Raw genomic sequence first — 26,633 nt, forward strand, 5'->3', positions numbered from 1 at the left:
CAAGGTCCTGCAGTCAGGAAGCAGGGTGCATTTCCAGATCTGCCTGCCTCAAAGCCATGCTCTTCACAAGACACTGATATAAGTGAGCCCCATAATTTACAGAGTTCTTAGTTATGTAATGATCCAGAGAAGGGGTGTAACACTACTATATATAAAATAGATAACCAGCAAGGACCTACTGTATAGCACATGGAACTCTACTCAATATGCCTGAAAAATATATATGTCTACTGAATGACTCTGCTATACACCTGAAACCACCACACCACTGTAAATCAACTAAAAAGGAAAGAGACAGCAGAAGAATTGTGCAAGATCATAGCAAAGATGCATGCACTGTATATCAATTTCCCCACATGATCTGATTTCTTCCATCCCTGCTGCTTTCCCTGCTGCCTCGCACAGGACAACCTTGTCTGAAGTCAGCCCTGTGCCACATGACTCTCCATGGTGTTGGGGGAAGGGTATGTGTCTGAAACACTTGAGAGACATTTCCAGACCTCCAATACAACCATGGTGAGCAGTTAACATGCTCCCCCTCACCTTCTGGTGAAGGAGTCATCGGCGAGGGAAGGCCTAAAGCAGGCATTGCCTTTAGTAGGCATAGCTGGGATACTTTTCTGGAAGCCAAGCTTCTCTAGCCTCCTCAGAGCTACATCAGAGCGCGCCTGCTCACTCTCAGCTATCTACGCTGACTCAGAGTAGACGGATCCATGAGAGCCACAGATGATTTGAAAGCCATCTCCTCCAATCACATCAGTCCCCTTTCATATTACACCTTTCACCATGGACACTAATAGCAAAATTAACTCACTCAAGTCCTACCATCTCCCTTCCGCCACTAGTAGAGATGTCAGCCAGCCGAGAAATGGTCAAAGAGCAGGAAGCAGAAGGGGAGAGAACAACAGGCCTAAAGAATCCACCAGGGGCATCTGAGAGCCGTTTAGTAACCATGCAATTAATAACTAACAAGGGCTTCCCTGGTGTCTCAGTGGCAAAGAATCCATCTGCCAATGCAGGAGACGCAGGTTCTATCTGTGATCTGGCAAGATCCCGCTTACTGCAGTACTGGAGTCTGTGTGCCCTAGAGTCTGTGCTTCACGACGAGAGAAGCCACCACAATGAGAAGCCCACGCACCGCATTAGAGAGGAGCTCCTGCTCGCCACAACTACAGAAAAGCCTCAGCGGCACTGAAGACCCAGCACAGCCAGAAATAAATAAACACAATTATAAAAAAGCTAATCAATTAACCTTTCAATAACTAAGGGCTGAGAACTGATCCCTGATGACGTGAAGTATGAGGGTTTGCTTTAAAAAAAAAAAAAAAAACCTTGAGAATGCCTGCCTCAAGTCGCTGAGAAATTGGTTCTAGAAACAGGGGCTGTTGACGAGAAGGCTGCCTTCAGTGGTCTGAGCTGCCCTGAGCCTGCCTGGGTGGAGCTACCCGAAGAGGCGATCCCCTCCTGCATACCGACTGGCATGCCAATCCCATAGCCCTTGGTGTCCAGCAGGCCCCCGATCTGAGTGAGGTTGCAGTTTCGCTGCCGATAGTACTCATTCATGGTGGACTCCAGCAGGAAGGCGTAGTTGGAGTTCAACACCCTGGCTATCCCCTCCTCCGTGCTCTTCACGAACACACTCGGCTGCTTGGAATACATGTAATTCCACATGCGCTGGTAGGTCTGATAGCGGGAATTCTGGGAAAAGAACACAAGGAAGCAGGTTGAGGGTAGCGAAAGGGGACAGCGGTCTGGAAAGGGAGAGCATCCAAGTGGTCCCCAAAATCCTGGTCCTTCCGCTACTCAGTCCCCTCCTTGCATTCAAGAACCTGTTCCCTTTCATCTCTCAGCTGCCACTGCTCAATGGCAGGAGAGGGCTGTGATTCTGATATCTTTTACAGAAAGACAGCCCCTGGAGAAGGGAATGGCAGCCCACTCCAGTACTCTTGCCTGCAGAATCCCATGGACAGAGGAGCCTGGCAGGCTAAGTCCATGAGGTCGCAAAGAGTCGGGCAGGACTGAGCGGCTAAACACGCACACACACACAGAAAGACAGAAGGAACAGGATCTGAAGGTGCTGCAAACTCTGCCTGCTGGTTTGATCATCGCATCTGCCTCATCCACCCTCAAGGGGTCTTCCATTGCCAACCTCCACACACTGACCAAAGTGAGTATGGGTATTCTGGCTGCATCCTCCACTCTCCTTCTGGGAGGCAGCGAGCTCAGATTCATTCTGGACTTCTAACAGACATCACCCAAAGGAAGAATGCCAGCCCTTTTCTATCAACTCTGAACCAGTCCATCAATCACATATCCAATGCTGGCTTCTCAGGTACAAATAAGAAGGAGACAGATTTCTGGGGGATTATCTGAACCCTATGCTTGCATGATGCCTTCATGGTCCCTGTGCCAGCAGCTCTGAGACATGTACGGAGAACAGAAAACCTAAGGCCTTGGACTTGTTTCATGTGAAAATGAACTTCTTGGGTCATAGGCTGCCTAGACAATCACAGACTCCAGAGAAATCTGCTTCCCTAGAGATCTTGCAAGCCAACACAAACTATTTCTGGGTCTAGCCCAACTCTGGTTGGCCAGCTAACACGCATTGTGGCAGGATCCACTCCTGAGCCTTGCAAGGGAAACTCAGAGAAGCCAAAACGGTCCCCATCTGAGATCTATATAGTTTAGGATCAGTGAAACCAGTTCAGCTTAATCTAAAGTTCCTTACATTTCATTCATTAGTGTATTACTCCAATCTTGCTTTGTCTAAGTACTACTAATAAAATTTACCCTACCAAAAAAATTTTAAAGCATGCTTTAGCCTCATCCTATGCAGTAATAGAAGTAAAAGTATAGGTTAGCTTCACCACATATTTTTTCTAATGCTTATTAAAATAAATAAGAAACTGTTGCAATTAGAAAACATTTCCATCACTAAAATCATCTTAAGCAGCACTAATCATTCACGATCAACATCAGGGACAAGGCTGGCATTAACCCAATGCTCTGAGGACCTGGTTCCAGGGGTATTTTGGGGAGCAGGGGGGATAATGAGCCCCATGAGGACCTCCAAACCAGGTGTTCAAAAGGGAGGATGAGATGAGGAGAGATGTCTTTATCTTCAGCAGACAAACATCTCAACTTTATCCTGCCCAACTCCCGATGCTGGTGAGCAACCATATGGGTTTACTTGGAAGAAGGTCATGCTGGAGCCTCCGTGAATCGTGCCATACTCAATGGCAGTCTGGTCAGCCAGGTCATCCACTGACTCAATGGGCACATCCATGCGCTGCACGGTCAGGAAGGCGGCCAGGTTGGCCGTGTAGGATGAGATGATGATCAGCGTGAATGCCCACCTACGCAGGAAAAGACCAGGAAGTCATCATTGCCCGGCTGCCCCCAGGAGTCTTAGCCCCCATCCCCAGGCCTGTTGTGACATGGGAGAGGGCAGTTGACCCTCTTCTTCTGAAAGAGCCCTCAGCTTAGTGGGGGAAGAGAAAGGAGGCAGGGCATATGATCTCAGCAGAAATGACCAGTGCTTGGGAGGTTGCCTTGAAGAAGACCATGCCTCTCTTTCTCTTATTTCCTAAAGGAGGTGATTATTGGGTTGCTACTCAAAAGAAGTGTGTCTGTGAACATGAAACAGCTTGGGAGACAGTGAGCAATGAGCTAGTGAATGAGCTAAGGGTGTCAGCTCTGGGGGCTCTCTTCAGAGCTACAGCCAGGACATCTCCCCCATCCCCTGTCCCCTCACGATGCAGCTGACCTTAAGAGGAGCATCACCATGTACTGAGCACCCACGGAGAGCCACACCCTCAAGCTCCTGTGCTCCCTACAACTCAGGGAAGTGAAATTCTTATTGTGACTTTATAGAAGAGGAAACCGAGGCTCAGAGAAGCAAAGTCACGTGGCCAAGTAACACATGGAGAAATTCGTATTCTAAAACCAGTTCCACAAATCGTCAGAGCAGGAGCTCTTCAAGACAAACTGATGACAAGCACCTCTGAGCCGCTGATAAGTTGGAATTAGAAAACACTCTTACAAAGGTCATGCTATTTCAAAATGGAAGGTTGTTTCATTGGGTAGATCGAACTCATTTAAAATTAGAATAGCTCTGCAACTCAGGCAGCACACACGCTAAAGTCATTAAAACCAGTTTGTTCACTTAAGTAGGTTAAACAGGACTTCTACCATCTGGTCAGCAGTATGGATCTGCTTTCTAATCCATTTGTTTATAGGGGTTCAAAGATATATGTAAGCATAACTGAGGCTGGCGAATCGCCAAATTCTGAATCAGTGGAGTCTGAATTAATGAGGCTTCAATTCATCATGAAGACATGCGCCAACGAAGGCACAGTGTTTGCCACAGGCTGCAGCAGGGCAGCTTGCAGGTGGGTTTGCAAGAGCAGGAAGTCCCATTACCCCCTTGGCCTGTGCGCTTTCTTCCAGGAGTGATAGGACAGGTGCACCCGTCAACTTGACAGGCACATCCACATGCCAGCCCACCAGATCCATGCCCCAGACCACCAGTAAGAGATCTGGTTTTAGCTCTGGCTTTGTCTAATTCCATCTGTGAGACCTTGGGGGAAAGCTACATAACTCCTCTGAGGTCGTTTGCGTGTCTAATAAATGGGGGATAATAATGCCTGCTTTGTGTTCCCCAGGTGGGACAGTGGTAAAGAATCCACCTGCCAGTGCGGGAGATGCAAGATACTCAGGTTTGATCCCTGGTTCAGGAAGATCTCTGGAGGAGGAAATGGCAACCCACTCCAGTATTCTTGCCCAGCAGGCCACGGTCCATGGGGTCGCAGAGATTTGGACATGACTTAGCGACTGAACACCCTAATAATGCCTGGTTTACCTGTCTTGGATCAGATCAGATAACATGTCATTAGTGACTAATTATCTGTAAAGGATGAGATGAGCATGAGATACAGAGACAAGTAGAGACAGTCCCATTTCATCACAGATGGGATGAAAATCATCTGTCTACCTTCCCTACTGGTGACCTGTAAGTGCCTCCATCCTCAAATTGGCTTTCCTGCTCCTGCCAGAGTTCTTACACCCTCCCGGAAGTTGTTTCTCATGAGCCTCCCCCAGAGGAGGCTGGGGGTGGTGGTGAGTGCTCCGCAGGTGGAGGTGAGCATTTGGAAGTTGCTCTGACCCACTGTTGTGGGTTAATGAGCCCTGGGTATGGACATGACCTCAGAGCTGGCTGGGGAGGTTCCCTCAACCACACAGCTACACTCTGGCATCTGTTCCACCCTGGACAGCCATGTGGCTGTTTATGCCACTGGTCACAGGGGACAGTTCCAAGAGCCTAAGTAGCTCAGTGCAAGTTCATTGCCTCTGCTGAGAAAGCAAATCACACCCAAGCTCCCTCCAGAGGGGTCAACAGAGCCTTGCTCCTGTGCCAAACGGGCATTTTATTGTGAAGCTGGCGTTCTTGTTAGAGACATGGTATTTTCTGTCACTTGCTCTGGATGAGGATGCCGTATTAGGTCACAAAGGCCGGGTCCTCCCGCTCTCCAGGGAGCCAACAAACTGAGGCTGTGATTTCATAACCAAGAGCTCCGAGAGGCAGACGGGCACACCAACACCCCTGGGTCAGGCTGGGGAGGGCCGAGCCTCCCTCCCACACACGCTCTGGAGCAGGGTAACCGAGCCACCTGGGGCCAGCTATTTAAAGCCCTCCTGAGCCAGCGGGCTGAGTCAACAACCTGCAGGACAGGTGGTCCCCTTGGCACCAGGGCAGATGTCCTCTAGGGGAGGGAATTCCTGGAGGTGTGAACTGACAGGTTAAGGGAGCAGGCAATGGAGCCCCACTTGGCGCCACATGGTAACATGCCCCTTTGGAAGGAAAAGCCCAGGTAGAAAGGGATCAAAATCTGCAGCTGACATCTCATCTCCGGGTCTCTGCCCAGATTTCCTGGATTTTTTAGAGGGTTCTGCGATTGTGCCTGCCTCTCCTTTCTGCCGGGGAACGTGAAGCCCGGCTCCCCATGGTGATACGCTCAGTGACTCCTGGGCTGGATGTGATAATGGGTGAGGATCCTGCCCCAGCAATTTAAATCCTACTGTATTTGTCACTTATCAATCCCGGCTGTGTTTCCACCTGCTAGGATCAGTCCCAGTCCAGTGACTCCCAGGTAACTGTCCAGATGCTCCACCATCCCCAGCATCCTCATCCCTTCCCCCTTCCTCCAGCTTACACAGGCTGAGAAGGAGGGGAGAGAATGAAGCCTGTAAGGCCTAAAAGCTGTGACACCAAACCCGACGGTGGGTTTTTAAGTGAGGACGGAGAACTTGCCTCTCAAGGGTACATCGATATTTCATTTCCCCCCAAAATGAATGGTCTAATAGCAATGATCAGTTCAAACATTTATGTGGCTCTTCCAAATTTTCTGGGAACTTTCCCACACCTTGAATCATTTCACCCTCTTCCATTTGCCCTGCCTGATCCAAGAGGAGAAGGAGCTGGCCAACAGCCCTGTGGACCCTGCTGTCAACTTAGACCCTGAGGTCCCGTCCAACTCTGAGCCACTAAGAGCTTGCATTTTTCTACACCTGCTGAGGCGGACACGTCTGGCAGGCCCAGAGGCAGGAGCAGAGAGACAGAGCTCCAGAAAGCTGCTGGAGGGGGAGTGATGTGACTTGGGGTTGGTGAGGGGAGGGCCAGGACTTCCTGCTACATACTGTGCATATTTGCACAAATTTGCACATGACTTCTCAGGCCCTGCCTCTCAAATGCCAGTCATTCTCAGGTCAGGAAGTTATAACTGCCTTGCCAGGGCATTTTCTCACCGGGTCTCCTTTTGCGCCTTGGCTCCTCTCCGCATCTCCAAGGCGGGGGAAGGGGAAGGAGAGAAGATGGCACAAACAGCACCGTCCACTGCCCCTCCCCCCACCCCACCCCACCAGCCCTCTGAGCTGGCAGAGGCTGTCCGAGGGCGGGGCTGAGGTTCCTGCCTGCAGGAAGCCGGATCAGGGCTCATCTGAGGACCCCAGGATCTTACCAGACGCCACTGACGCAGCGGGTGGATAAGGCGCGCGGGGCGATGGTAGAGCCCTGCTGCATGAAGCCCCCGACCGGAAACCAGAGGCTGTTGCCCAGGGAGTACTGATTCACAAGGAGGTTGCACCGGCCCTGGGCACACGGGTGGGGGCTGTACCACTCGTAGGGGGTCAGTCTGTGGGAGAAAGGAACACACGTCAGCGCTGTGGAGGGTGGGCATGAAGAAAGGGTGCTGGGGGCGTGGGGGTGCTCTTCTTCCTGGCCTGACCCCTGGACCTTGGTAGCTGCCTGTGGCCTTGGGCAAGCCAGCTCCCTTCTGTTGGACTATGTTGGCAGTTTTGGAACTGTCTTTAATCAAAGAAACATCTTAATTTTTTCAAAATAAATCAAGTCATGGGGGTGGATGGCTGGGAATTGCTTGTTCTGTCTTTTTTGTTCCCCCGAAGTGACCACAGAGAGAACCCTAGGGCCCCACAGAGCCGTGGATTGAAAACTCTCAGCCCAGAGTGGAAATTCTCAAAATGTAACTGACATCAGAATCACCAAAAAGGCTTGTGAAAACGCGGATCGCTGGGCTTCAGCCCTGAAGTGTCTGATTCGCTAAGTCTGGGTGAGGCCTACGAATCTGCAGGTTCCTGGGAGAAGGGGATGCCACTGGTCCAGGCACCACACTTTGCAAACCACTGGCCCCAGTGGTTCCCTCCAGCCCTGGTTCTCAACCCTGTCTGTGTTTCAGACTCACCCAGGAGCTTTTTTAAAAATGCCAACACCTGGATTCCATGCCCAGAGGTTCTGATTTCATTTGTCCAGATATGGCCTGGGCCTCAGCATGTCTCAGGGCTCCCTGGATGAGTGTAATGGGCACATAGGGCTGACAAGGCACACAGGCTCCTTCGACTGTCCCTCACAGCCTCACGCTGGCCTCTCTCCCAGCAGTACCTCTGATGTCTCTGATACCCTAACCTTCTGCCCATCAGACACATGCCCTCCCTCTTCCCTAGCATGCCTCCCACACAAAGCCTTCAGCTCTGATGTGGGAGACGCATCTGGACATATGCCAAGAAGGGCAGGTCTGCGTGTTCACGATGCCATCATCTTCCCCGGCCTTCCTGTCCCTTCGCCCAGCCTAGGTGCAGGTGCTGCAGGGCTGGTTCACATTTCCTTCGCTGCTACTTGTTGCTGATTACAAGGCCAGTGTGCCATCTCTGGCCCCTGTCCCCATACGTCCTCCTTCCTTCCAGGGGCTGTGGGGCTGGATCGGACCCGTGGGGCTTCACCCCAGTGGTTCCCAAGCCTACGGGTGGTTGGATGTGAGTTTCAGAACTACAGATTCCCGAGGCCTCATCCCTAGAGATTCTGAGATGATCTGACTTAGACATTCAAGTTTTTTTAAAGCTCCCTGAATGACTCTGATGTCAGCTGGCTTGGGAACGGCTGCCATAGAGCAGTGGCTTTCAAACATCTTTTCCCCTCTAAAATCTCACCCAGAAGTACAACACATGAGAGAGAGAAGTGGAGCTGGCTTGAATGAAGACGAGCTGAGGCCGCAGAGCTCTGTGTGCCTAGCCTCTTCACCGCCCCTCCACATGTCCGCGCCTACCAGGAGCCTCCAGGTCCCCGGGAACCCAGTTTGAAAGCTATTGCCTTGGGCCAGATTACCCTACCCTCAGCTAGTACTCATATAGGATATTAGATGTATTGTGCTGCTGTTGTCCAGTTGCTAAGGCCATGTTGGACTGTAGCACACCAGGCTCCTCTGTCCTTCACTGTCTCCTGGAGTTTGCTCAAATTCATGTCCATTGAATCAGTGATGACATCCAACCAACTCATCCTCTGTTGTCCCCTTCTCCTCCAGCCTTCAATCTTGCCCAGCATCAGGGTCTTTCCCAATGAACTAGCTCTTCATATCAAGTGGCCTGTATGTCTGTGTGTGTGTGTATACATATATATCACACATTGTATGATATGTATGATATATATGATGTATGATCAGACCTCTAGTACAATTTTTTGGTTAATCTTTTTGTTAATTCTGGATCCTGGGGGGCCAGTGTGCGTGTATGAATGTGGATGGCAGGAGAGAGGGACTGTTTAAGCCCCCAGGGCTGATTGAAAAGCTTCAGGCTATGAAAGGCAGGGTGAAGCGGTCTTGTGTGTGTGTGTGTGTGTGTGTGTGTGTGTGTATGTATGTATCTGATAGCTACGCCCTAATACCACTTCCAGTCCCTCAAGGCCACCTGAGAACCATGAGACTTTCTACACACAGGGCCTCAATCAAAGGGGACAACAGAGAATTCCAGGGCAGCGGAGCCGAGACTCAGGCAGACAGCTTCCAGTGGGCAGCCGCAGACAGCCCAGCGATGTGCAGAGGGGACGTGTCAGATGGCGTGCCAGCTCCCGCGCCTTGCCAGTCGACACTGATAACAGATTCTTGACAGTGGGCATGGCTACAGGCCCAAGGAGGGTAGGTGGCACCAAGCGGCACACACAGCACCCTGTGATGATGACCAGGTTGTAAGCAAGGCCTTTCCCCCTTTGGCTGGGTCTCAGGGGTCGGGAATGACTTCCCGAACCTGGCTTTGATCTCCACTGGCAGAGGCATGGAGTGGGTGATGCCATGCCTCTTGGGCAGGCTGGGAACTGCCCTAGGGGTTCGTACTCCGAAGATCCTTGGGGCTCCATTTTCATTTTTTAAAATTTATTTTTAACTGGGGGGAAATTGCTTTACAATGTTGTGTTGGTTCCTGGTGTGTGTGTGTGTGTGTGTTAGTTGTTTGGTTGTGCTTTGAGAGCCCACCAACGTAGCCCACCAAGCTTCTCTGTTCATGGGATTCTCTAGGCAAGAATACTGGAGTTGGTAGCTACTTCCTTTTCCAGGGGATCTTCCCGACCCAGGGATCGAACCTGGGTCTCATGCATTGCAAGCGGAGGATTCTTTACCACCTGAGCCACCAGGGAAGGCTGGTCTCCTCTGCGAATGAGTGAGTGAGTGAAGACGCTCAGTCGTGTCCGACTCTTTGCGACCCCATGGACTGTAGCCTGCCTACCAGGCTCCTCCCTCCAAGGGATTCTCCAGGCAAGAGTACTGGAGTCGGTTGCCATTTCCTTCTCCAGGGGATCTTCCCTACCCAGGGATCGAAGAAACCAGGTCTCCCGCATTCCAGGTGGATGCTTTAACCTTTGAGCCACCAGGGAAGCCCAGTGATGGAAATCACCCATAATTATACACACATCACTTCCCTCCTGGGAGTTCCATCTTCTAGCTGGAGGGAGCACAGGCTCCCCTTAAGCAATGAATAGACGTGCTTCTGGGGAAGACCCCACCTCATAGAGGTGGACCATTCACCTCAGAATAGGCCAGCGCTGCCCCTGTCGCCCCAAGGCAGAGGAGAGCAGACAGCTGGACCAGAGCCACTGTCAGCCCCCTAGACTCTCAATCTGAGTGGGTCTTGGCTCCCCTGAGGTGATCAGCTGAGTTCTGAGCAGGAAGCAGGGATCTGTATGAATGACCCTGAACCACGGGAGCTGGCTCTGCCTCTGGATAGTAAGTGGGCTCTTCTGAAGCCCAACTTAGCCTCAGAGAGAAATGACCCTCTCTGCACATCCTCCTGGGATGCTCCTTGGCTTCTTCCTGGGCTCAGGGACAGTCTCTCGTGTCCAGGGAGATGGGGGGTGGGTTTCTTGTCCTCCCCGACCCTGGATCTGGACCATGTGTCTCAACTCAGCGCTGCTTGCCAACACTGCTCTCCATCCTGCCCTGCTGCTGCCAGCCGCCCCGCACGGTCTCCATTCAACAAGGCAGCTGTGTTTTCACAGACAGACCGGGCTGGGGAAGGGCCAGGCCCTCTGCAGAGGGGCCGTCTCCCTTGCCTGTGTCACCGAGGCTGCCGGTTCCCAACTCCGGATTTGCAGCCTCTGTTTCCTGTCACTCAGCACTTTGTGGCAGGTCCTGGCGAGGACAGATGTCAGGGCAGCCAAAGGCAGAACACTTAATCAGAGTAATCTTCCCACCACCTTCCTCCCCTCCTCTCTCTCCCAAGGCAGTGGGCTGGAGACCGGGGAATGAGAGGGGTAAGAGGCAAGGGGCACAAATTCGGACAAGCTCGCTTGTCTATGTTGTGCATATCATGGGACGGGCACATAGATGGATGGACGGGCAGTCCTGAGCCCGCCTCCCATTCCCCTGGTTTGGCACCAAGGCCGCCCCCTCCTACTCCCCACCCCTGCCCATGCAGTTCCCAGAGGTGGACACGAGATGGCGGTGTGAGGACAGGGAAGGGGAGAAGCCAGTACCGAGCCACGAGGAAGAGGACGCAGCTGACGGCCAGATAGGCTAGAAGCATGAAGAGCCAGACGCCCGGAGAAAATGGGTCCAGGAAGGAGAAATAGCCGGGTCTGCGTCCCTGGAAATGGAGACAGAAATGAGATTCATGTATGCATTCAGTTAGCACAGCCATTGGGCAGAGGAGGGCAGAGGGGTTGGTGAGCTGGGAATGGGCCCAGAATGCACTGCCTTGGGTTATGGGTGATTGGTTTAAATGACACAGGGGCCGAAGGTGTAGAGGGGTCTGCTCTGAAACATCTACATAGCCCTTAACTCAGTAGATGAAACTAAAGAACGGCCCAGGGCCTCATCACTTCCTAGGATGAAGGAGGCTCTGTGCTGGGCAATAGCACAGCCCTCAGTGTCCGTTATATGCGTCCCCATGTCCTCCAGGGGCAGCGTGGATGGGCTCCGAGGCACCTTTGAGCTGTTGATGTCCAAGGACATGTAGCCCCCTCTCTGCCACTCACGTCTTTCTTACGAGGATGCTAATTTGATAGGCATCCTTGGTTTTTGGTTTGCAGGGTGATCTCACATACAATGAGACCTTCTCAGGTAAACCTCAAACTGGATGCTGTGTAGCGCCCAGATTCTTATTTTCATTGTATTCGGAAAGAAATCAAAGCCCTAGGGCATTCAAGAGATGTATCCAAGCTCATCAGTGGAAGAACTGGGACTCAAATGCATGCTTGCTGACACAAAGCCCAGGGTGTCTGATGCAGCCCACGATACTGCGGAAAAACACGGTTGTTCCTAGGCCAGGCAGTCATGGGAGCCAAAGGATGGAGCCAAGAACCAGCCAGAAAGCTGGGGACCACACTCTGGCAGAGGCAGGGGGGCATTTTCTGCAGGAAAGTGAGACGGAACGAGAAGGAAGGAATTTCAGAATCTGCTCCTGGTCTTTAGCAGTGTGGTCTCAGGCAAGTGCACACCCCTCTCCAGACTCCACTGGAGCTGATCTAGATCAAAGGTGATACCCTAGTGACCTGCAGCCCACAGACCACTTGCTTGTTGACTTGTAGTGTTTACTCATTTTGATAAGCTGTCAACATTAAGTGACTAGGATGTTTCACAGAAAAATCCAGATTTCTGGCTTTAAAAATGGATGATCTGGCCACATTGGGCCCAATTCTCAACCAGCTGGAGCTGAGTGGTGGCTGTTCACTCAAGACAGGGCCCCACTCTACAGCTCTCACTGCTGCCCTGGCCTTGAACCGGGCTTGCTTCTTCCACTTACTATGAAACCGCTGGAACAGATGCTCCCTAAAGACCATTCTAAATCGAAAATGATATGACTTTATGATTCCAGGAATCTACGAGGTCCACGGATAGGATAGAAAATCAGTGTTAAGCTCAGGAGTGCTATGAACAGGTAAACTTTCAAGTTCAAGGACATATCAGTCATGGCACAACCTGCTGTCAGTATCAAGGTATGTCATTTTGTACTGGAGTTCCCAGACACAACAAGGGGAGCTATCTATGCCAATACTGAGCTGATCTCAATCAGCTTTCTGGGCTTTTGTTATCCAAAGACAGCCAGACCATGCGATAATGCTGAGAAACTGCAGCTAACAACAGCTGCTCCCAAGGCAGCATCTAAGGAGCAGGGGAGACAATGCTGCAAGGCCCTGTTATACCTGCACAAACCCCAATTGTGGCTGATTTTCAGCTGCTCTTCTGGTGAGTTCTCCATCGCTTCCCAGTGAGCCAACAGACAAATTCCCAAAGCACTCGGGAGTATAATTTTATTCTCCCACTGAGGACATAGTCCAGAGGGTACAGAGTGAAGAAGTCAGAGCTTACCCTCTGCCAGTGGGGCACTGGTTCTTGGATCCTGAAGTCCTTCATCAGTGTGACAGTGCCCCCTGGGGTGGTCTGTCTGAAATTGGATTTCTCTCCCAATGTGGCTTAGACCAGGGAACTGCCCTCTGATACCAACTGCAATTTCTCTGCCTCATATGTGTTCATGTTGAGCTGCAGAGAACACTCAGGTGACTGGGAAAATAAAACAGCTTGAAGGACAAAGCCCAGTGACCAGGGGAACAGGAGAGAAACAGGGAGAAGACCATTTGAGTATGTACGGCCCTATCACTATGTAAATTGTGTAACAGGAAGAAGGACGCAAGACAGCGGAATTGGAGTCCCTCGTTAGTCATTCTTGTGTCCATCGTGGACTAACCATGCCTTCACCATCATCCGAAGAGCCAGTGCAGAGGCAGGAAGGGACAGCCTGAGTCCAGAAGGGGGTGAAGATGCTCATTACATCTACACACCTGCTGCAGAAAATCACTAGTTTGGGCCTCTCTTGGGGTCCTTCTATCCCCTGGAGCTTCTCTGGGCAAACGTACATGAATTCTACACCTGTCACTCATGACTACTTCACTCTGTGTCTCCCAACTGAGAGATATCCAGGAGAAAAAAATTCTTTCATTGTTACTCTCTGAATCTGAAACCCCATTAGATGCTCAATGTCAGAAATCTATCCCTGATTATATCACAACGAATGAAATTGAGGAAAATGACAGCACTATTTAAAGCTGCCATATTTGGTTATGGGTGATAAGAAATGATGCACAGCCATGGGAAAAATTCCTGGAGACTTAAGTTATAAAACATAGAGCATCACACAAACAAGGATCAAGACATAAACAGAGCTCCCCTGGAAACATATCAGTCACGTTGGCAAGGCAACATCTGATTCCACGTGTGACTGACTGACGCCAACCAGAAAAGCAGGGAATGGGCAGTCATTTGAGATGTGGGTCTGGGCTTGCACAGACTAGGCTTGGACTGAGCCCAAGCTGTTTTTATGATGCCAAAGAGAAGTATGTTACTTGCAAGGCTCTGAACGCCTCCCGTTTTTTTTCTATGTGGATGCTTTCGTTTGCTTCCTTCCCAACAGACATCTGAGTTCCTGGTGCTGGGGGTAGATCAGGAGTCATATGCCACTGGCATTTCTTCCTAATAACAGGTTTTCCTTAACCCAATGGATATGTGGATATATGACGGTGACGCTTTTCTTCAGATCTCAAAATGCTTCACTATGTTCTTTGGATTTCAGTACTCAGTTCTCCATATTGACAGATGGAAGAAATGGGACCCAGGGAGGTTAAGTGCCGTGCTCACATCACTGGTGATGGCTTCAATTTCTCTGGTGCTCGTTTGTCAAGCTGTGCCATAGGGATACCATGCTCTCCTTCTTTCAAACAGCAGCTGTATCACATCTTCCTCTCTGTTGTATCTTTACAATTTGTTTCAATAAACTCCCTAATTAATCCCGCGCCTTCTCCCCAATGCCAACAGAATCCCAGCTTACTCGATCTCGCCCCTTAAAGTACTCTAAACATTATTTATTTATACCCATCATCATTTAAGACTCTCGAGAGTCCCTTGGACAGCAAGGAGATCAACCCAGTCAATCCTAAAGGAAATCAACCCTAAACACTCATTGGAAGGACTGATGCTAAAGCATCAGTGCTTTGGCCACCTGATGTGAAGAACTGACTCATTGGAAAAGACCCTGATGTTGGGAAAGATTGAAGGCAGGAGAAGGGGGTGACAGAGGATGAGACGGTTGGATAGCATTACCTATTCAATGGACATTAGTTTGAGCAAGCTCTGGGAGTTGGTGAGGAACAGGGAAGCCTGGTGTGCGGCAGTCCATGGGGTTGAAAAGAATCGGACATGACTGAGTGAGCGACAAACCATCCTCTTTGGGGACTCTCTTATTGATTTATACATGTCTCTGTTGACTACAGTTTGGGCCTGTTCTTTCTGGTGGAGACAACCACGTTGAAGGTAGATAATGGGTGATACAGAGTCTATGCCCCAAATGTCTAGGTCAAGCCAAGCCCTGTAAATGGGGCTGCAAATTAGATGGCACCAAAATGCGAACTGGTTCCTTGATTTCTGTACTGTGCTTCAGACAGACCACATCAGAGCCAGCATCACGGATGCTGTCGGATGGTGAGCGAGACAGGGCTGATCACCAAATGACTACAATCCCTGAGTGGCAAGGCCCTTTGAATATCAGCAGTGGAGCTGTTCACGGAGTTACCGAGTGGAACTAATCTCCTCTTGCCTGGTGAAAATTCCTCTTATCCTTAAAAAAAAATCCATAACCTCACTGATACTTCATTGCACATTTACTGGAAGAAATGACGTTATAGTAAGAAAGTAATTGCTTGCCTAGAGTCTGGAGCCAAATGCATAAGGACATTGGGGCCAGGTAGTGCAGGACAGGTAATGAATTAACACGCAGACTCTGGAGTCAGCCTGCCCAGGACTGAATCCTGGCTGTACCATACACAATTATGGGATCCTGGGCGAGTTATGTAAGCTCTCTAGGTCTCCAAGTCTTCTGTAACACGGGGGTAATCATAAAACCTACCTCTTGCACTGTTTTAACACACAGTAAGTGCTACATAAGTAAGTGATGGCTCCCCCCTCTGTCTAATGGGCTTCCCTGGTGGATCAGAGGTAAAGAATCCACCTGCCAATGCAGGAGATGCAGGTTCGATCCCTGGATGGGAAAGATCCCCTGGAGGATCTCCAGTACTCTAGACTGGGAAATCCCATGGCCAGAGGAGCCTGGCGGGGTAGTTCAAGGGGTTGCAAGGAGTCGGATACGACTTAGCGACTGAACAACAACTGTCTAATGGGAGCCATGCGTGAGAGAGGTGGGGGTGTGTGAGGAAAGAGGGAACTGCCTTTTATAGTCCTCTCTCATGGACAAGAAATCCAATTTTCCGTCCCGTAGTAGCACATGCTAACGATCCTTGGAGGGAGAATTCCATCTGGCCACATTCCCTTTCTATAACTCCTAGAGTTTTTGTGGGTTATAATACATGAATCATGAGAGTTTCCCCAGGGCTCCCCCAGGAAGTGATTAGGGTAATACCAGGCTCTCTTCTGGAAGGCTGGCTCTTAGAAGCTGGTAATTGCAAGCTTTGGAACTCAGTTCCACCTCAGCCTTCCCAAAGGAGTCAAGACAGAGTGGCTCAGATGTGCAGTGGGCTCTCCTGCGTCTGTGTGAGGGCTGGGCACCCTCCACTTCCTGACACACAGACTTGGGACATCAATGCTGTTGCTTCTCTCCCTCCAGCAGCACTCTTCCCTCTCCAGCAGAACCAATGACAGAGGCTCATCCTGTCCTCCATGTGGCCTTGCCAGTCTGTAGAACTAAATGGCCACTGATACAGAGGTTTCTTTCCACTACCAGGTGTCATCAGTGGTCAATAAAACACTCTTTAGGGCTGAAGAAACAGATAAGACAGATGCAGTCTCCATGAATCCTTCTGGAAGAAGCAGAAGGAGGAGATTCTTGGTCCACCCCAGGAACCCATGGATAACTCCCTCAGTGTGTCTGCAGTGGACTGTCTTGATATTTTGGTTTAGCACGCACTTCCCACCTCTGACTCTAAGAGGAAAAAAGAAGTAAGCAATTAATCCCTCTTCACTTAAAACACCCAGATGGGGTTGTTGCCTTTATAATCCAGATGCTGGTATATCTATTTTCACTTTGCTGATTGGAAATCTGTCACAAGAAGACCTAAGTTCTAAACCTGGTTCTGACCTTGACTTTCTGAGTGATCTTTGGTGAACCACTCCGCTTTTCTGGGTGCTGTTTTCTTCCTCCAGAAAGTGGAATACCGCAATCAACATGAAGTGGGGATGTGAGAATTACTATAGTAACATTGATAAACTCCTTGAGCTTCTTGAGAGAGAAGCACTCTATAAGTAACCAATAGTAACGTGATTATACATCCAGAGAACCATATACTTCCATTATACGGGCTATCAGGTTACTTAGTTTTAAGGAATAGAACTTTATTCATTTTCTATTTTCTTATAACAGAGTATTAAGCAGTATTAGAAATGATTCATTGGTTTACTAAGTATTATTCTCCATTTTCCTAGACAGTCTTTCTGAGATGAAACAGACCTTCTTGAAAAACGGCTAATACATCCAGAAAAAATGCCAGGTGTTAATTTAATGTGGACATTTATTTCTTGCTCATTTTTAAGTTTAATCACTGTTTGCTTTTTTTTTTTTTTAACTTTTCTTTAGAGAGACGATTCTTGCCAAGGGTTAAGAAGAGAGAAAGAACAAAGCGTCAGACTTTCACATTTGTCATTCAAAGATGGAGCAGGACATCACAGGGGAAAATAATTAACTCATATTTTCTAAAAACTTATTTATTTGTTTACCTATTTTTGGTGGTCCTGGTTGCGGCACATGGGCACTTGCTTGGGGCATGTGGGCTTTCTTTAGTTGTGGCGAGTTGGCGCTACTCTCCAGCTGTGGCCTGCAGGCTCAGTAGTCGTGGCTCATGGGCTTAGGTGCCCGAGCCATGTGGGATCTTAGTTTCCAGACCAGGGATCGAACCCATGTCTCCTGCATGGGCAGGCAGATTCTTAACCACTGGACCATCAGGGAAATCTCACTAACTCACATTTTTTCAAGGGAGCCTTAGATGCTCTGGCTGGTTCAGGGTACTACATGGGATCATAGATAGTATCATTAGATTAGAAAGGATCGTGAAAGATCACCTAACACAAGGAAATATACCTCCTACACCATAAAGACAGATCATTGGAAGTGTGTGGACTTGGAGACTGAAAACCTGGGTTCCGTGCACCCTCACCATTGCCCCATCTTTCTTCTTTCCCCTGCACCACTGGCCACCACTGACCTCAGAATCCTTCTGTGTGAAACAAGAATTCTACTGTCTGCCTCGGGGGGTTGCTGTAGTAAACCAGAGATTGTGAAAGTGCTTCATGAATAACGAGGCGTCAGATGATGTTAGTCAGCACACAAATATCCTGGACATGCACCCAACCTCCTTGAATATATCGATGCTAAATTTTTTAAACTTGATTATCCATTTTGGGGCTCTATGTGCCAAACGTCAAACCCCAGGTTGGCTTCTGGCATGCTCTGGTGAGGCCTTTCTCCAACAGTCAGTGTGTGCTTGAGGCATACAAACTTACTTTAATATTAATCTGAGCAAAACATCATTAGGCAAATTGCTGCTGTAGAAAAATAAGAGAGAGAAAACTACATGACATACTCTAACATCAAATATGAATGTTTTTGATTTTCTGTGCTCTTCTCCCTCCCATTCACAGATATTTGGGAGCTTATAGTATGCATCAGTTCTATAAAATGCTGGACTACAAAATGCACAATTCTGTGAAACCCCCTGGACTGCAAAATGCCCTTGGGGTTATACTGCTATGTTACATACTGAACTTCTCAATAAGAAATAAGCTAATATGCTAAGGAAATGAAGAGAGTCCTGAACTTCTGATGTCCCCAGTCACTGGACTCCTATCTGTGGAGTACATGGGGACACTCCAGATTCTAAAGGCTGGGCCCTCTATGTTTGACCTGGAAGCTCATCTGGCTTGGGTCAGGGGTTCTGAGGCCTTCTCAGGAGCGTGCTTTGCTGTCTGTGGGATGCACAGGCATCAGGGCGGGAGGGAGTAAGGGGTTCAGGTGGCAGCTATGGCAGGCCTGACCTGTTGATGGATCTGAGCTGCCCCAACATCTGCTTTCACTCGCTTTTTGTTCTCAGACCAACAGGGTAAAGGTCAGAAAGAAAAAGAAGAAATCAATTCGGGTCACTCATCCTGCTGCCTAGAATACTGGACCTCCTGACAGAAGCCAGGTTCCTGGGAGTCAGTGATGCTTGGCCGTGAGCCACAAAGGGAAGTGGTGCTCATTGCTCAGAGAATTACAAGATCCCTCACACTTCTCCCCGCTTTCCTTTCTTCCTTCTATACTTTTCAAGTAAATGCTGCCTGTTTAGGATGATGACATTTTCCACACCAAAAATCATCCCATAAAAATGCATAGTCTAATACCATATGATATTGGGGCTTCCCAGGTGGCTCAGCAAAGAATCTGCCAGCCTATGCAAGAGACACAGGCTCAATGATCCCTGCTCTAGAAAGATTCCACGTGCCTCGGGGCAAATAAGCCCTTGCAACACAATTACTGAGCCTGTGTGCTGCAAGTACTGAAGCCTGAGTGCCCTAGAGCCTGTATTCCACAAGAGGGGCTGCCGCACCAGGGAGCCTGCACATCGCAGCTAGAGCGTAGCCCCCTCTTACCGCAGCCAGAGAAAGCCCACGTGCAGCGGCAAAGACCCAGCACAGCCGGAAATAAAAATAAAGAGGGTGCTTTTTAAAAGCCTAAAAAATAAAAGAAACCCCTGCCTTCAAGGAGGATACAGGCCACTGGAATGCAGCAGTTGATGTTAGAGATGAGGAGAGCCTGAACCAAGGCAGAGTGGGCAGGAATAGACAGCATCTGTGAAGACTGCTTAGGACGTGAGTGGACCAAATGGGCGTTCGAGGAAAGACAGGTGCAGGGCGGCTCAGGTGGCTGGATGCAGATGCTGCGACCTGAGAGGGGGCAGAGGGGAGGAGGGAGGAACATGCCAAATGCAGTTTGTGTGAGTCCCCGTTTTTGAGGTGCCTGTGAGATATCCATGTGGAGATGGCTCGTGTGTGTCCAGCTGCTCAGTCATGTCTGACTCTTCCTGACTCCGTGGATTGTAGCCTGTCAGGCTCCTCTGTCCATGGCATTATTCTAGATATAATGATGTAAGTGAATAATGATATATAATGAATAAATGATACTGGAGGGTTGTCATTTCCTCCTTCAGGGATCCTCCTGACTCAGGGATTGAACCTGCATCTCCTGTGGCTCCCACACAGGCAGGCGGATTCTTTATCACTGAGCCACCTGGGAAGTCTGGAGACGACTTAGTAATGTTTTTAAAATATGCTTCCGGAATTCAGGAGAGCAGTCAGGGTTAGATATATAGATTTGGGAGCAGGTGAGATTATCCAGTCAGAGAATTGGGAAAGTGAGAATAGAAAAGGACCACAGACATTTAAGTGGCAAACAGAGAGAGAAGAATCAAGAGAAATGGTAAAGAAGGCAATAATCAGAGAGACAGGAAGCACAGCAGGAGAGAATGGTGATTAGGAACAGAGAGGGGGTTTTAATAAGCAGGAGAGATTGACAATAACCAATGTCAAAGCCAGCCTCTGAGTGGCAGGGAGTAGAGGTCAAAGAGCAAAACAGTCTTCTGATTCTGATCCTGGATATGCCTGGCAGAATAGATTATACCCCAAGGTTGAGAGGAAGGAAAATATCCCACAGTCAACTCGTGATGATCCATGTTCAAGAAAGAACCTAGATAATCTGAGATTGCTGGACAGGCACAAGTTACTTCTGATTATCTTTAGACTTGAGATATACCTACCACCACCTGTTATTTTGAAAGGTTCTGAAGAATTTCTAACTAGGCATTTATACCTTGTGTTAACTATTTTTATTTTTGCACACAGGTTTGATTTTCACCAGATGCTCACTTTTTTGGTAACTATCACTCACAACTCAAGTGACCTTGATACAGAGCTAAGAGACTGGGTCATTATAGATTATAAACTACATTAAATGAATCATATTTTTGCTCACAGAGAACTAACAGTTAGAGAAAAATTTACAAAGTAATAAACATCCAGTATTCAACTTTAATTTCATCAGCTTAACACTTATTGTGTCAGAGAGAGCTTCTCTGTGTAAAATAATTTTAGACAGCAGCACTCACAGTGAACTCTGCTGGGCTCCCCTTTGGTATTAGCTGTTTCTGACAACCTCTTTTGTCTCAGACTCTGCACACTTCATCTCAGACTTGTTCTAACCAGGTCTCCCCCAGTTTAGTCAATTCAGGATTGTCTTCTCCCCAGCTCACTTTTTGATGCTTTCTAAGCATTCTGCTGCACACATGGAATGCAAGTAAATATTTGTTGAATAAATGCATAAACCGTCAGTTCTGCTTAGTGTGAGCTGTTCACGCCAGCACTCAATTTTTGCTCAGCTTGGCCCCCTGTTAGAAATTAGATCTGAGCAGCTGTGTGACACACTAGTGCCTCGGTAAAACGGCAGGGAGAGGGAAGGAACGTTGATCAGACAGGGGAACTGTGTGGGTAAGGCTCTCCAGAGAGACAGAGAATACCAGGAGGGTGTGTGTGTGTGTGTGTGTGTGTGTGTGTGCGTGTGCACATATGCGCATGCTCAGTCATGTCTGACTCTTTGTGACCCTGTGAATTGTAGCCCACCAGGCTCCTCTCTGTCCATGGGATTTCCCAGGCAAGAATACTGGAGTGGGTTGCCATTTCCTGCTCTAGGGGATCTTCCCAACTCAGGGATCAAACTTGTGTTTCTTGCTTCGCTTGCATTGGTAAGTGGATTCTTTACCCGTAGCGCTACCTGAGTTATTTCAAGGAATTGGCTTGTGTGATTGTAGGAGCTGGTAGGTCCCAAATCTGTAGGGCAGGCTGGAAATTCAGGATTTCTACATGATAGCCTTGATACAGAATTCCCTTTGCTTTGGCAAACCTGCTTTTGCTCTCAAGGCCTTTCACTGATTGGATGAGACCCACCCACATTACCAAGGGTCATCTCCTTTACTTGACGTCAACTGATCATAGATGTTCATCGCATCTACAAAAGACCCTCGTAGCATCATCTGGACTAGGGGTTAATGGAATATCTGGGCACTAGAACCTCTCCAAGCTGACACATAAAATTTCACATCCCAGAACGAACGCAGACGAGCTCACACAGTCTGAGGCGTGCAGTTGGTAGGAAATATTTGGCCGATGGTCCCATTAAGGATGTCCAAAGTTGATGTTCAGGACAGTGGTGTCCTGGTGGTGGAGGTGGCCTAGCAGCAGATGTCTCAGGCGGTGAAAACACTTGCGCTGATGTGCTTATACTCATATGGCTCCTCTCAGCCAATCTGATCATGGGCGGTGCTCTAGTGCCTTTGGCCTTAGTCAGGAACTCAAGGCCAGAGCCTAGTCATGTGACCTGGCCATAGAAATGCCATTTGGAGGAAGACTGTGTCTCTGTCTTTTTTGGATCCTCCTTCGGAGCTCAGCTGTGGGAGGAGAATGGGTCAGGGTGATGGGGGGGTGGGGCTCAAGAAATGGTGCTGGATGGAAAGCTGTCTCTAGGTATCAAGCGATGTAATGATGACAAGAACATTACCCTGTGAATCAGGAGACCTGGATTCCAGACCCAGCTCCAGGTGTGACCGTGGTCTCCTCATCTGTAAGATGGGAATGATAACACCTCCAGTTGCGAGGACCAGTTGAGAACAGGGAGAGAGCCCCACTTACGGGACAACTTATGAGCAGGTCACACAATGTAGGTGACAGCCTCATATCACGGTGAAACAGAGCAGGACCTATGGTCCTTGTCTCCCCCATCATGTCTTCTGCCTGCCCTATGTGTGTGGAAAACTTTAGCCAAAGGATAAGTTTAATCAGAGAAGTGAGAAATGCAGAAACAAAGGAAAACAGTCAAAGGAGACTAAACAGTAATAATGTAGTCATTAAGCAGAGGCAAGAACCTTTCCTTCTTTCTCAAGGGCTATAGATAACATTCTGAGCCATATCCTGTGAGCTGTCTTACAGGGACCAAAACAGCAGGTGGAGAAATTAACTACAGGATGACCAGACTGTACCCAGGACATGAGCTGCCACAGTTCTGAGAACTGGCCTCCAAGAAATGGAAACAAACCGGCCTTGGAACGAAAGATTGGACCTAAACAATCAAGATGCTGCTGCTCAGACCACTGATGACCAATTTAAAGATGACAGTCAGAGCTGACTGTGCTATTTCTGTATGTAGCCCCCTACTTCTGTCTATAAAAGCTCTTGCCCCACTGGTTGCCAGCAGGGGGTGGGGAGAGTCCCCCACCTTTTGGACAGATGTCTGCCACCCTTCTCCTACCCCAGATGCCGGCATCTGAAATAAAGCAAACTTCCCTTTCCACCAACCTGGCCTGCTTACTGGCTTCTGAGTGGCGAGCAGCCGGACCCCACATACACTCTTTCAGTAACAACAGAGAGAACATAGGCTTGCACCACACCGTTCCTGGGTTTGAACTCTGCTCTTTCACTGAGAGGTGTGTGGGCTTGGCTACATTTGTAGAACTGCTTGCCACTGTTTCCTCATTTCTAAAATAAGAACAGGATGACTGTACTCATTTACTAGGGCTGCCAGAACAAGGTGCCACTGACTGGCAGGGAGGGGGCTTAACACAACAGAAGTGTATTGTCTCAAGGTTCTGGAGGCTGGAAGTTCAGAATTAAGGGCAAGTTCTTTCCTTGTCCCTTCTAGCTTCTGGGGTTGCTGGCCATCCTTGGCGTTTCTTGGCTTGTAGATGTATCCCTCTAGTCTGCCTCCAAATTCACAGGGTCTTGTCTTCCCCTCTCGGAGAAGGCAATGGCACCCCACTCCAGTACTCTTGCCTGGAAAATCCCATGGACGGAGGAGCCTGGTAGGCTGCAGTCCATGGGGTCGCTAAGAGTCAGACATGACTGAGGGACTTCACTTTCAGTTTTCACTTTCATGCATTGGAGAAGGAAATGGCAACCCACTCCAGTGTTCTTGCCTGGAGAATCCCAGGGATGGGGAAGCCTGGTGGGCTGCCGTCTATGGGGTCACACAGGGTTGGACACAACTGAAGCGACTTAGCAGCTGTCTTCTCCTCTGGGTGTCTGTGTCCAAATTTCCCACTTCTTTATAGAGACACTGGTCATTGGATTAGCTCCACCTCCCCTATTCCAGTATGACCTCATCTTAACTTGACTCCATCTGCGAAGATCCTATTTCCAAATAAGGTCACCCAATTCACAAGTCCTTTTGAGGGGACACAAACCAATCCGTGACAACAGCCCACATCACAGGGGCCCGAAGAGTGTCTGGCACATAAGAGGTGCTCAGTGAATGGGAGTTATCATTATCATGGAAAATATAGGAGGAAAGATCAAAATCCCCCTTCATTCATAAGACAGAAACCTCCATCACCGCAGTGATTATGACCAGATCCTCACATTTCTATCTGGCTTAGCCTGGACAGCTTGGGATTTTGATGCTGTCTTGTCTTTTGATGTAGCCTCTCTGTCCAAGCTGGGCAGCAATGATGATGGACACTGAGGCCCAGCCCAGGACAGTGGTCTTCTGAGCTGCCCGAGTGGACTGAGACAAGAAGTCCTTCCTCCTGGAGAAACGGGCCACAGATCCTGATGCCCTGGCTGGGACTGCAAATATAGAAAACTCCTTTCTCCCAGGGCTGAGACTTGGGGCCTGGGAGGGGCTCAGAAGGGTGGAGGGTCTTCAGCAGGTAGATGGGGTGAGCTCTGGGTTCCTCGCTGTTGAGCAGCTTTGTGGTGCAGGCTGCTAGAATACATCATGTTGGCATGACCTTGGATGCCTAAAGTGACTAGATCATTGGGGAAATCCATGTACTAGATGTGTGCTTAGAGCCAGGTTGGATAAGGGTTACTATTCCCTCTCCGGATGCTCCCCCCACCAGCCAGTAACTTTGATGTCGCATCCAGCCCCTGCTGCCCATGGGTGAGCTTTTACAAACTCATTTTTATACTCAGTCTAGTCCTTCCTTTTGAAAAGGAGGAAGAAGAAGCTATAAGTACTATTACATTACCTGCTCTTTATTCTCCAGTGCAGCTAATCAAAAGAGGGAGTCTGCATTGCCTCAGTAGGTGCAATGCTCAGAATGAAGAGAAGCAGATCCGAAAGTTGCCAAAGGCTTTGAGAAATCTGGGGTGACTCATCCAGGCTGGGGACCCACCACCTTGGACGAACCTGAGTAACCCATGGGTCCAATTGCCAACACTCTACGAACCAAGGGTTGAATGATCGTTCTTGGCCATCCCTATGCAGTGAGGCAGAAGCATTATTTTTACTGGAAAGCCCCCAAGTGTGACTTTTCCATTCCTCCTGTTTGCAAGTCCTCACAGCTGATGGGGGAGAAAATAGCCTGGCACATTTGCATTTAAGTCTTGAAATCTAAATATTTCTGTGAGTCATTCATTATTACCATATAACTCAGTGTTTGCATGCAAATAACTCTAATGCCATAAATGCTTATAAAATAAATCTCTTACCATATGAACTCGGTAAAGAATGCTAATTCCCAGAGTCATGAATGGCTTCGAGAAATCAATCACTTTCTCCCGTTCCGCAGTAATGGTGAGGCCTGCCACGGCCAGATCCGCTTTCTGAAAGGAACAGAGGGAGGTCATCAAAGGGGGACCCCATGAGAAGGGGGCACAGGGACTGGTGACCAGAGGCAGCCAGCGATGGAGAGGTGCCACTCTGGTCTGGCTTCTCTGCTTGGGCAGTGATCCTAAGCAGCCAGAGGTCTGAACAGTCACTCATGAGAGGACACGGATGTAGAAGCTGTAACTCATGTCCCTCTCAAGGACGTATTTGTGCTCAGTCGCTTCGGTCCTATCCCACCCTTTGAGACCCTACAGGCTGTAGCTCACCAGGCTCCTCAGTCCAGGGATTCTCCAGGCGAGAGTGCTGGAGTGGGTTGCCATGCCCCTTTCCAGGGGATCTTCCTGACTCAGGGATCGAACTAGTGTCTCCTGCATTATAGGCAGATTCTTTACCGCTGAACCACCAGGGAAGCCCTCATCTGAGGTTCAGTTCAGTGCAGTTCAGTCGCTCAGTCATGTCTGACTCTTTGCGACCCCATGAATCGCAGCATGCCAGGCCTCCCTGTCCATCACCAACTCCCAGAGTTCACCCAGACTCGCGTACATTGAGTCAGTGATGCCATCCAGCCATCTCATCCTCTGTTGTCCCCTTCTCCTCCTGCCCCCAATCCCTCCCAGCATCAGAGTCTTTTCCAATGAGTCAACTCTTCGCATGAGGTGGCCAAAGTACTGGAGTTTCAGCTTAGACCCCTTTAAATATGTAAATTAGTATAAAAAGGGAGGCTCACTATGGACCTGTCAGACAGAGACTAAAAACGCCCTAGGCAAGGGAGAATTGGCAGACAGAACTTCTGGATACTCAATAATGAGGAGTTTTTTATTCAACTGATGAACTTGTTCAGCCCACAAACAAGTCCCAGTGTTGCGTGAGCTTTGGTGAGGGAGTTACAGTGGAAAATAAAAATGATGACTCCTTGGAAATTACAGGCACTCTAATGCAACCGCGTTTATCTCCCAGGGAAGAAATGAAGGTCAAGAATTGAGTGAGTGGCCCAACGTCACAAGCTTGTCTTTGTCAGAGGTAGGACTACACCTCAGGCTTCCTGGACCACTGGCCTTATGTTGCTGACAAGGTCAAAATTCAGGTGCCACAGCAGAACTCTGTGAAGGGTCTCTGATCCCTTTATGCAAAGTCACCAGATGTTTCTTTAAAGAATCTTTCTTTAATTAAGACCC

At 49.1% G+C, this 26,633-nt stretch overlaps 1 protein-coding gene across 2 annotated transcripts in view; it reads right to left on the reverse strand.

The window, feature by feature from the left end:
* GRIK4 (glutamate ionotropic receptor kainate type subunit 4) overlaps window positions 1–26,633 on the reverse strand; it is a 505,937-nt gene that overhangs the window by 24,794 nt on the left and 454,510 nt on the right. For both annotated transcript variants that reach the window (XM_018059644.1, XM_018059645.1), the window contains exons 13-17: window positions 25,341–25,454; window positions 11,309–11,418; window positions 7,017–7,190; window positions 3,191–3,356; window positions 1,473–1,698 (exon numbers count right to left, since the gene is read on the reverse strand). In XM_018059644.1, coding sequence (XP_017915133.1) covers window positions 1,473–1,698; window positions 3,191–3,356; window positions 7,017–7,190; window positions 11,309–11,418; window positions 25,341–25,454 — 790 coding nt within the window. The remainder of the gene's footprint in view (window positions 1–1,472; window positions 1,699–3,190; window positions 3,357–7,016; window positions 7,191–11,308; window positions 11,419–25,340; window positions 25,455–26,633) is intronic.

Source organism: Capra hircus, chromosome 15 (assembly GCF_001704415.2).
Source record: "Capra hircus breed San Clemente chromosome 15, ASM170441v1, whole genome shotgun sequence".
Classification (NCBI taxonomy): Eukaryota; Metazoa; Chordata; class Mammalia; order Artiodactyla; family Bovidae; genus Capra; species Capra hircus.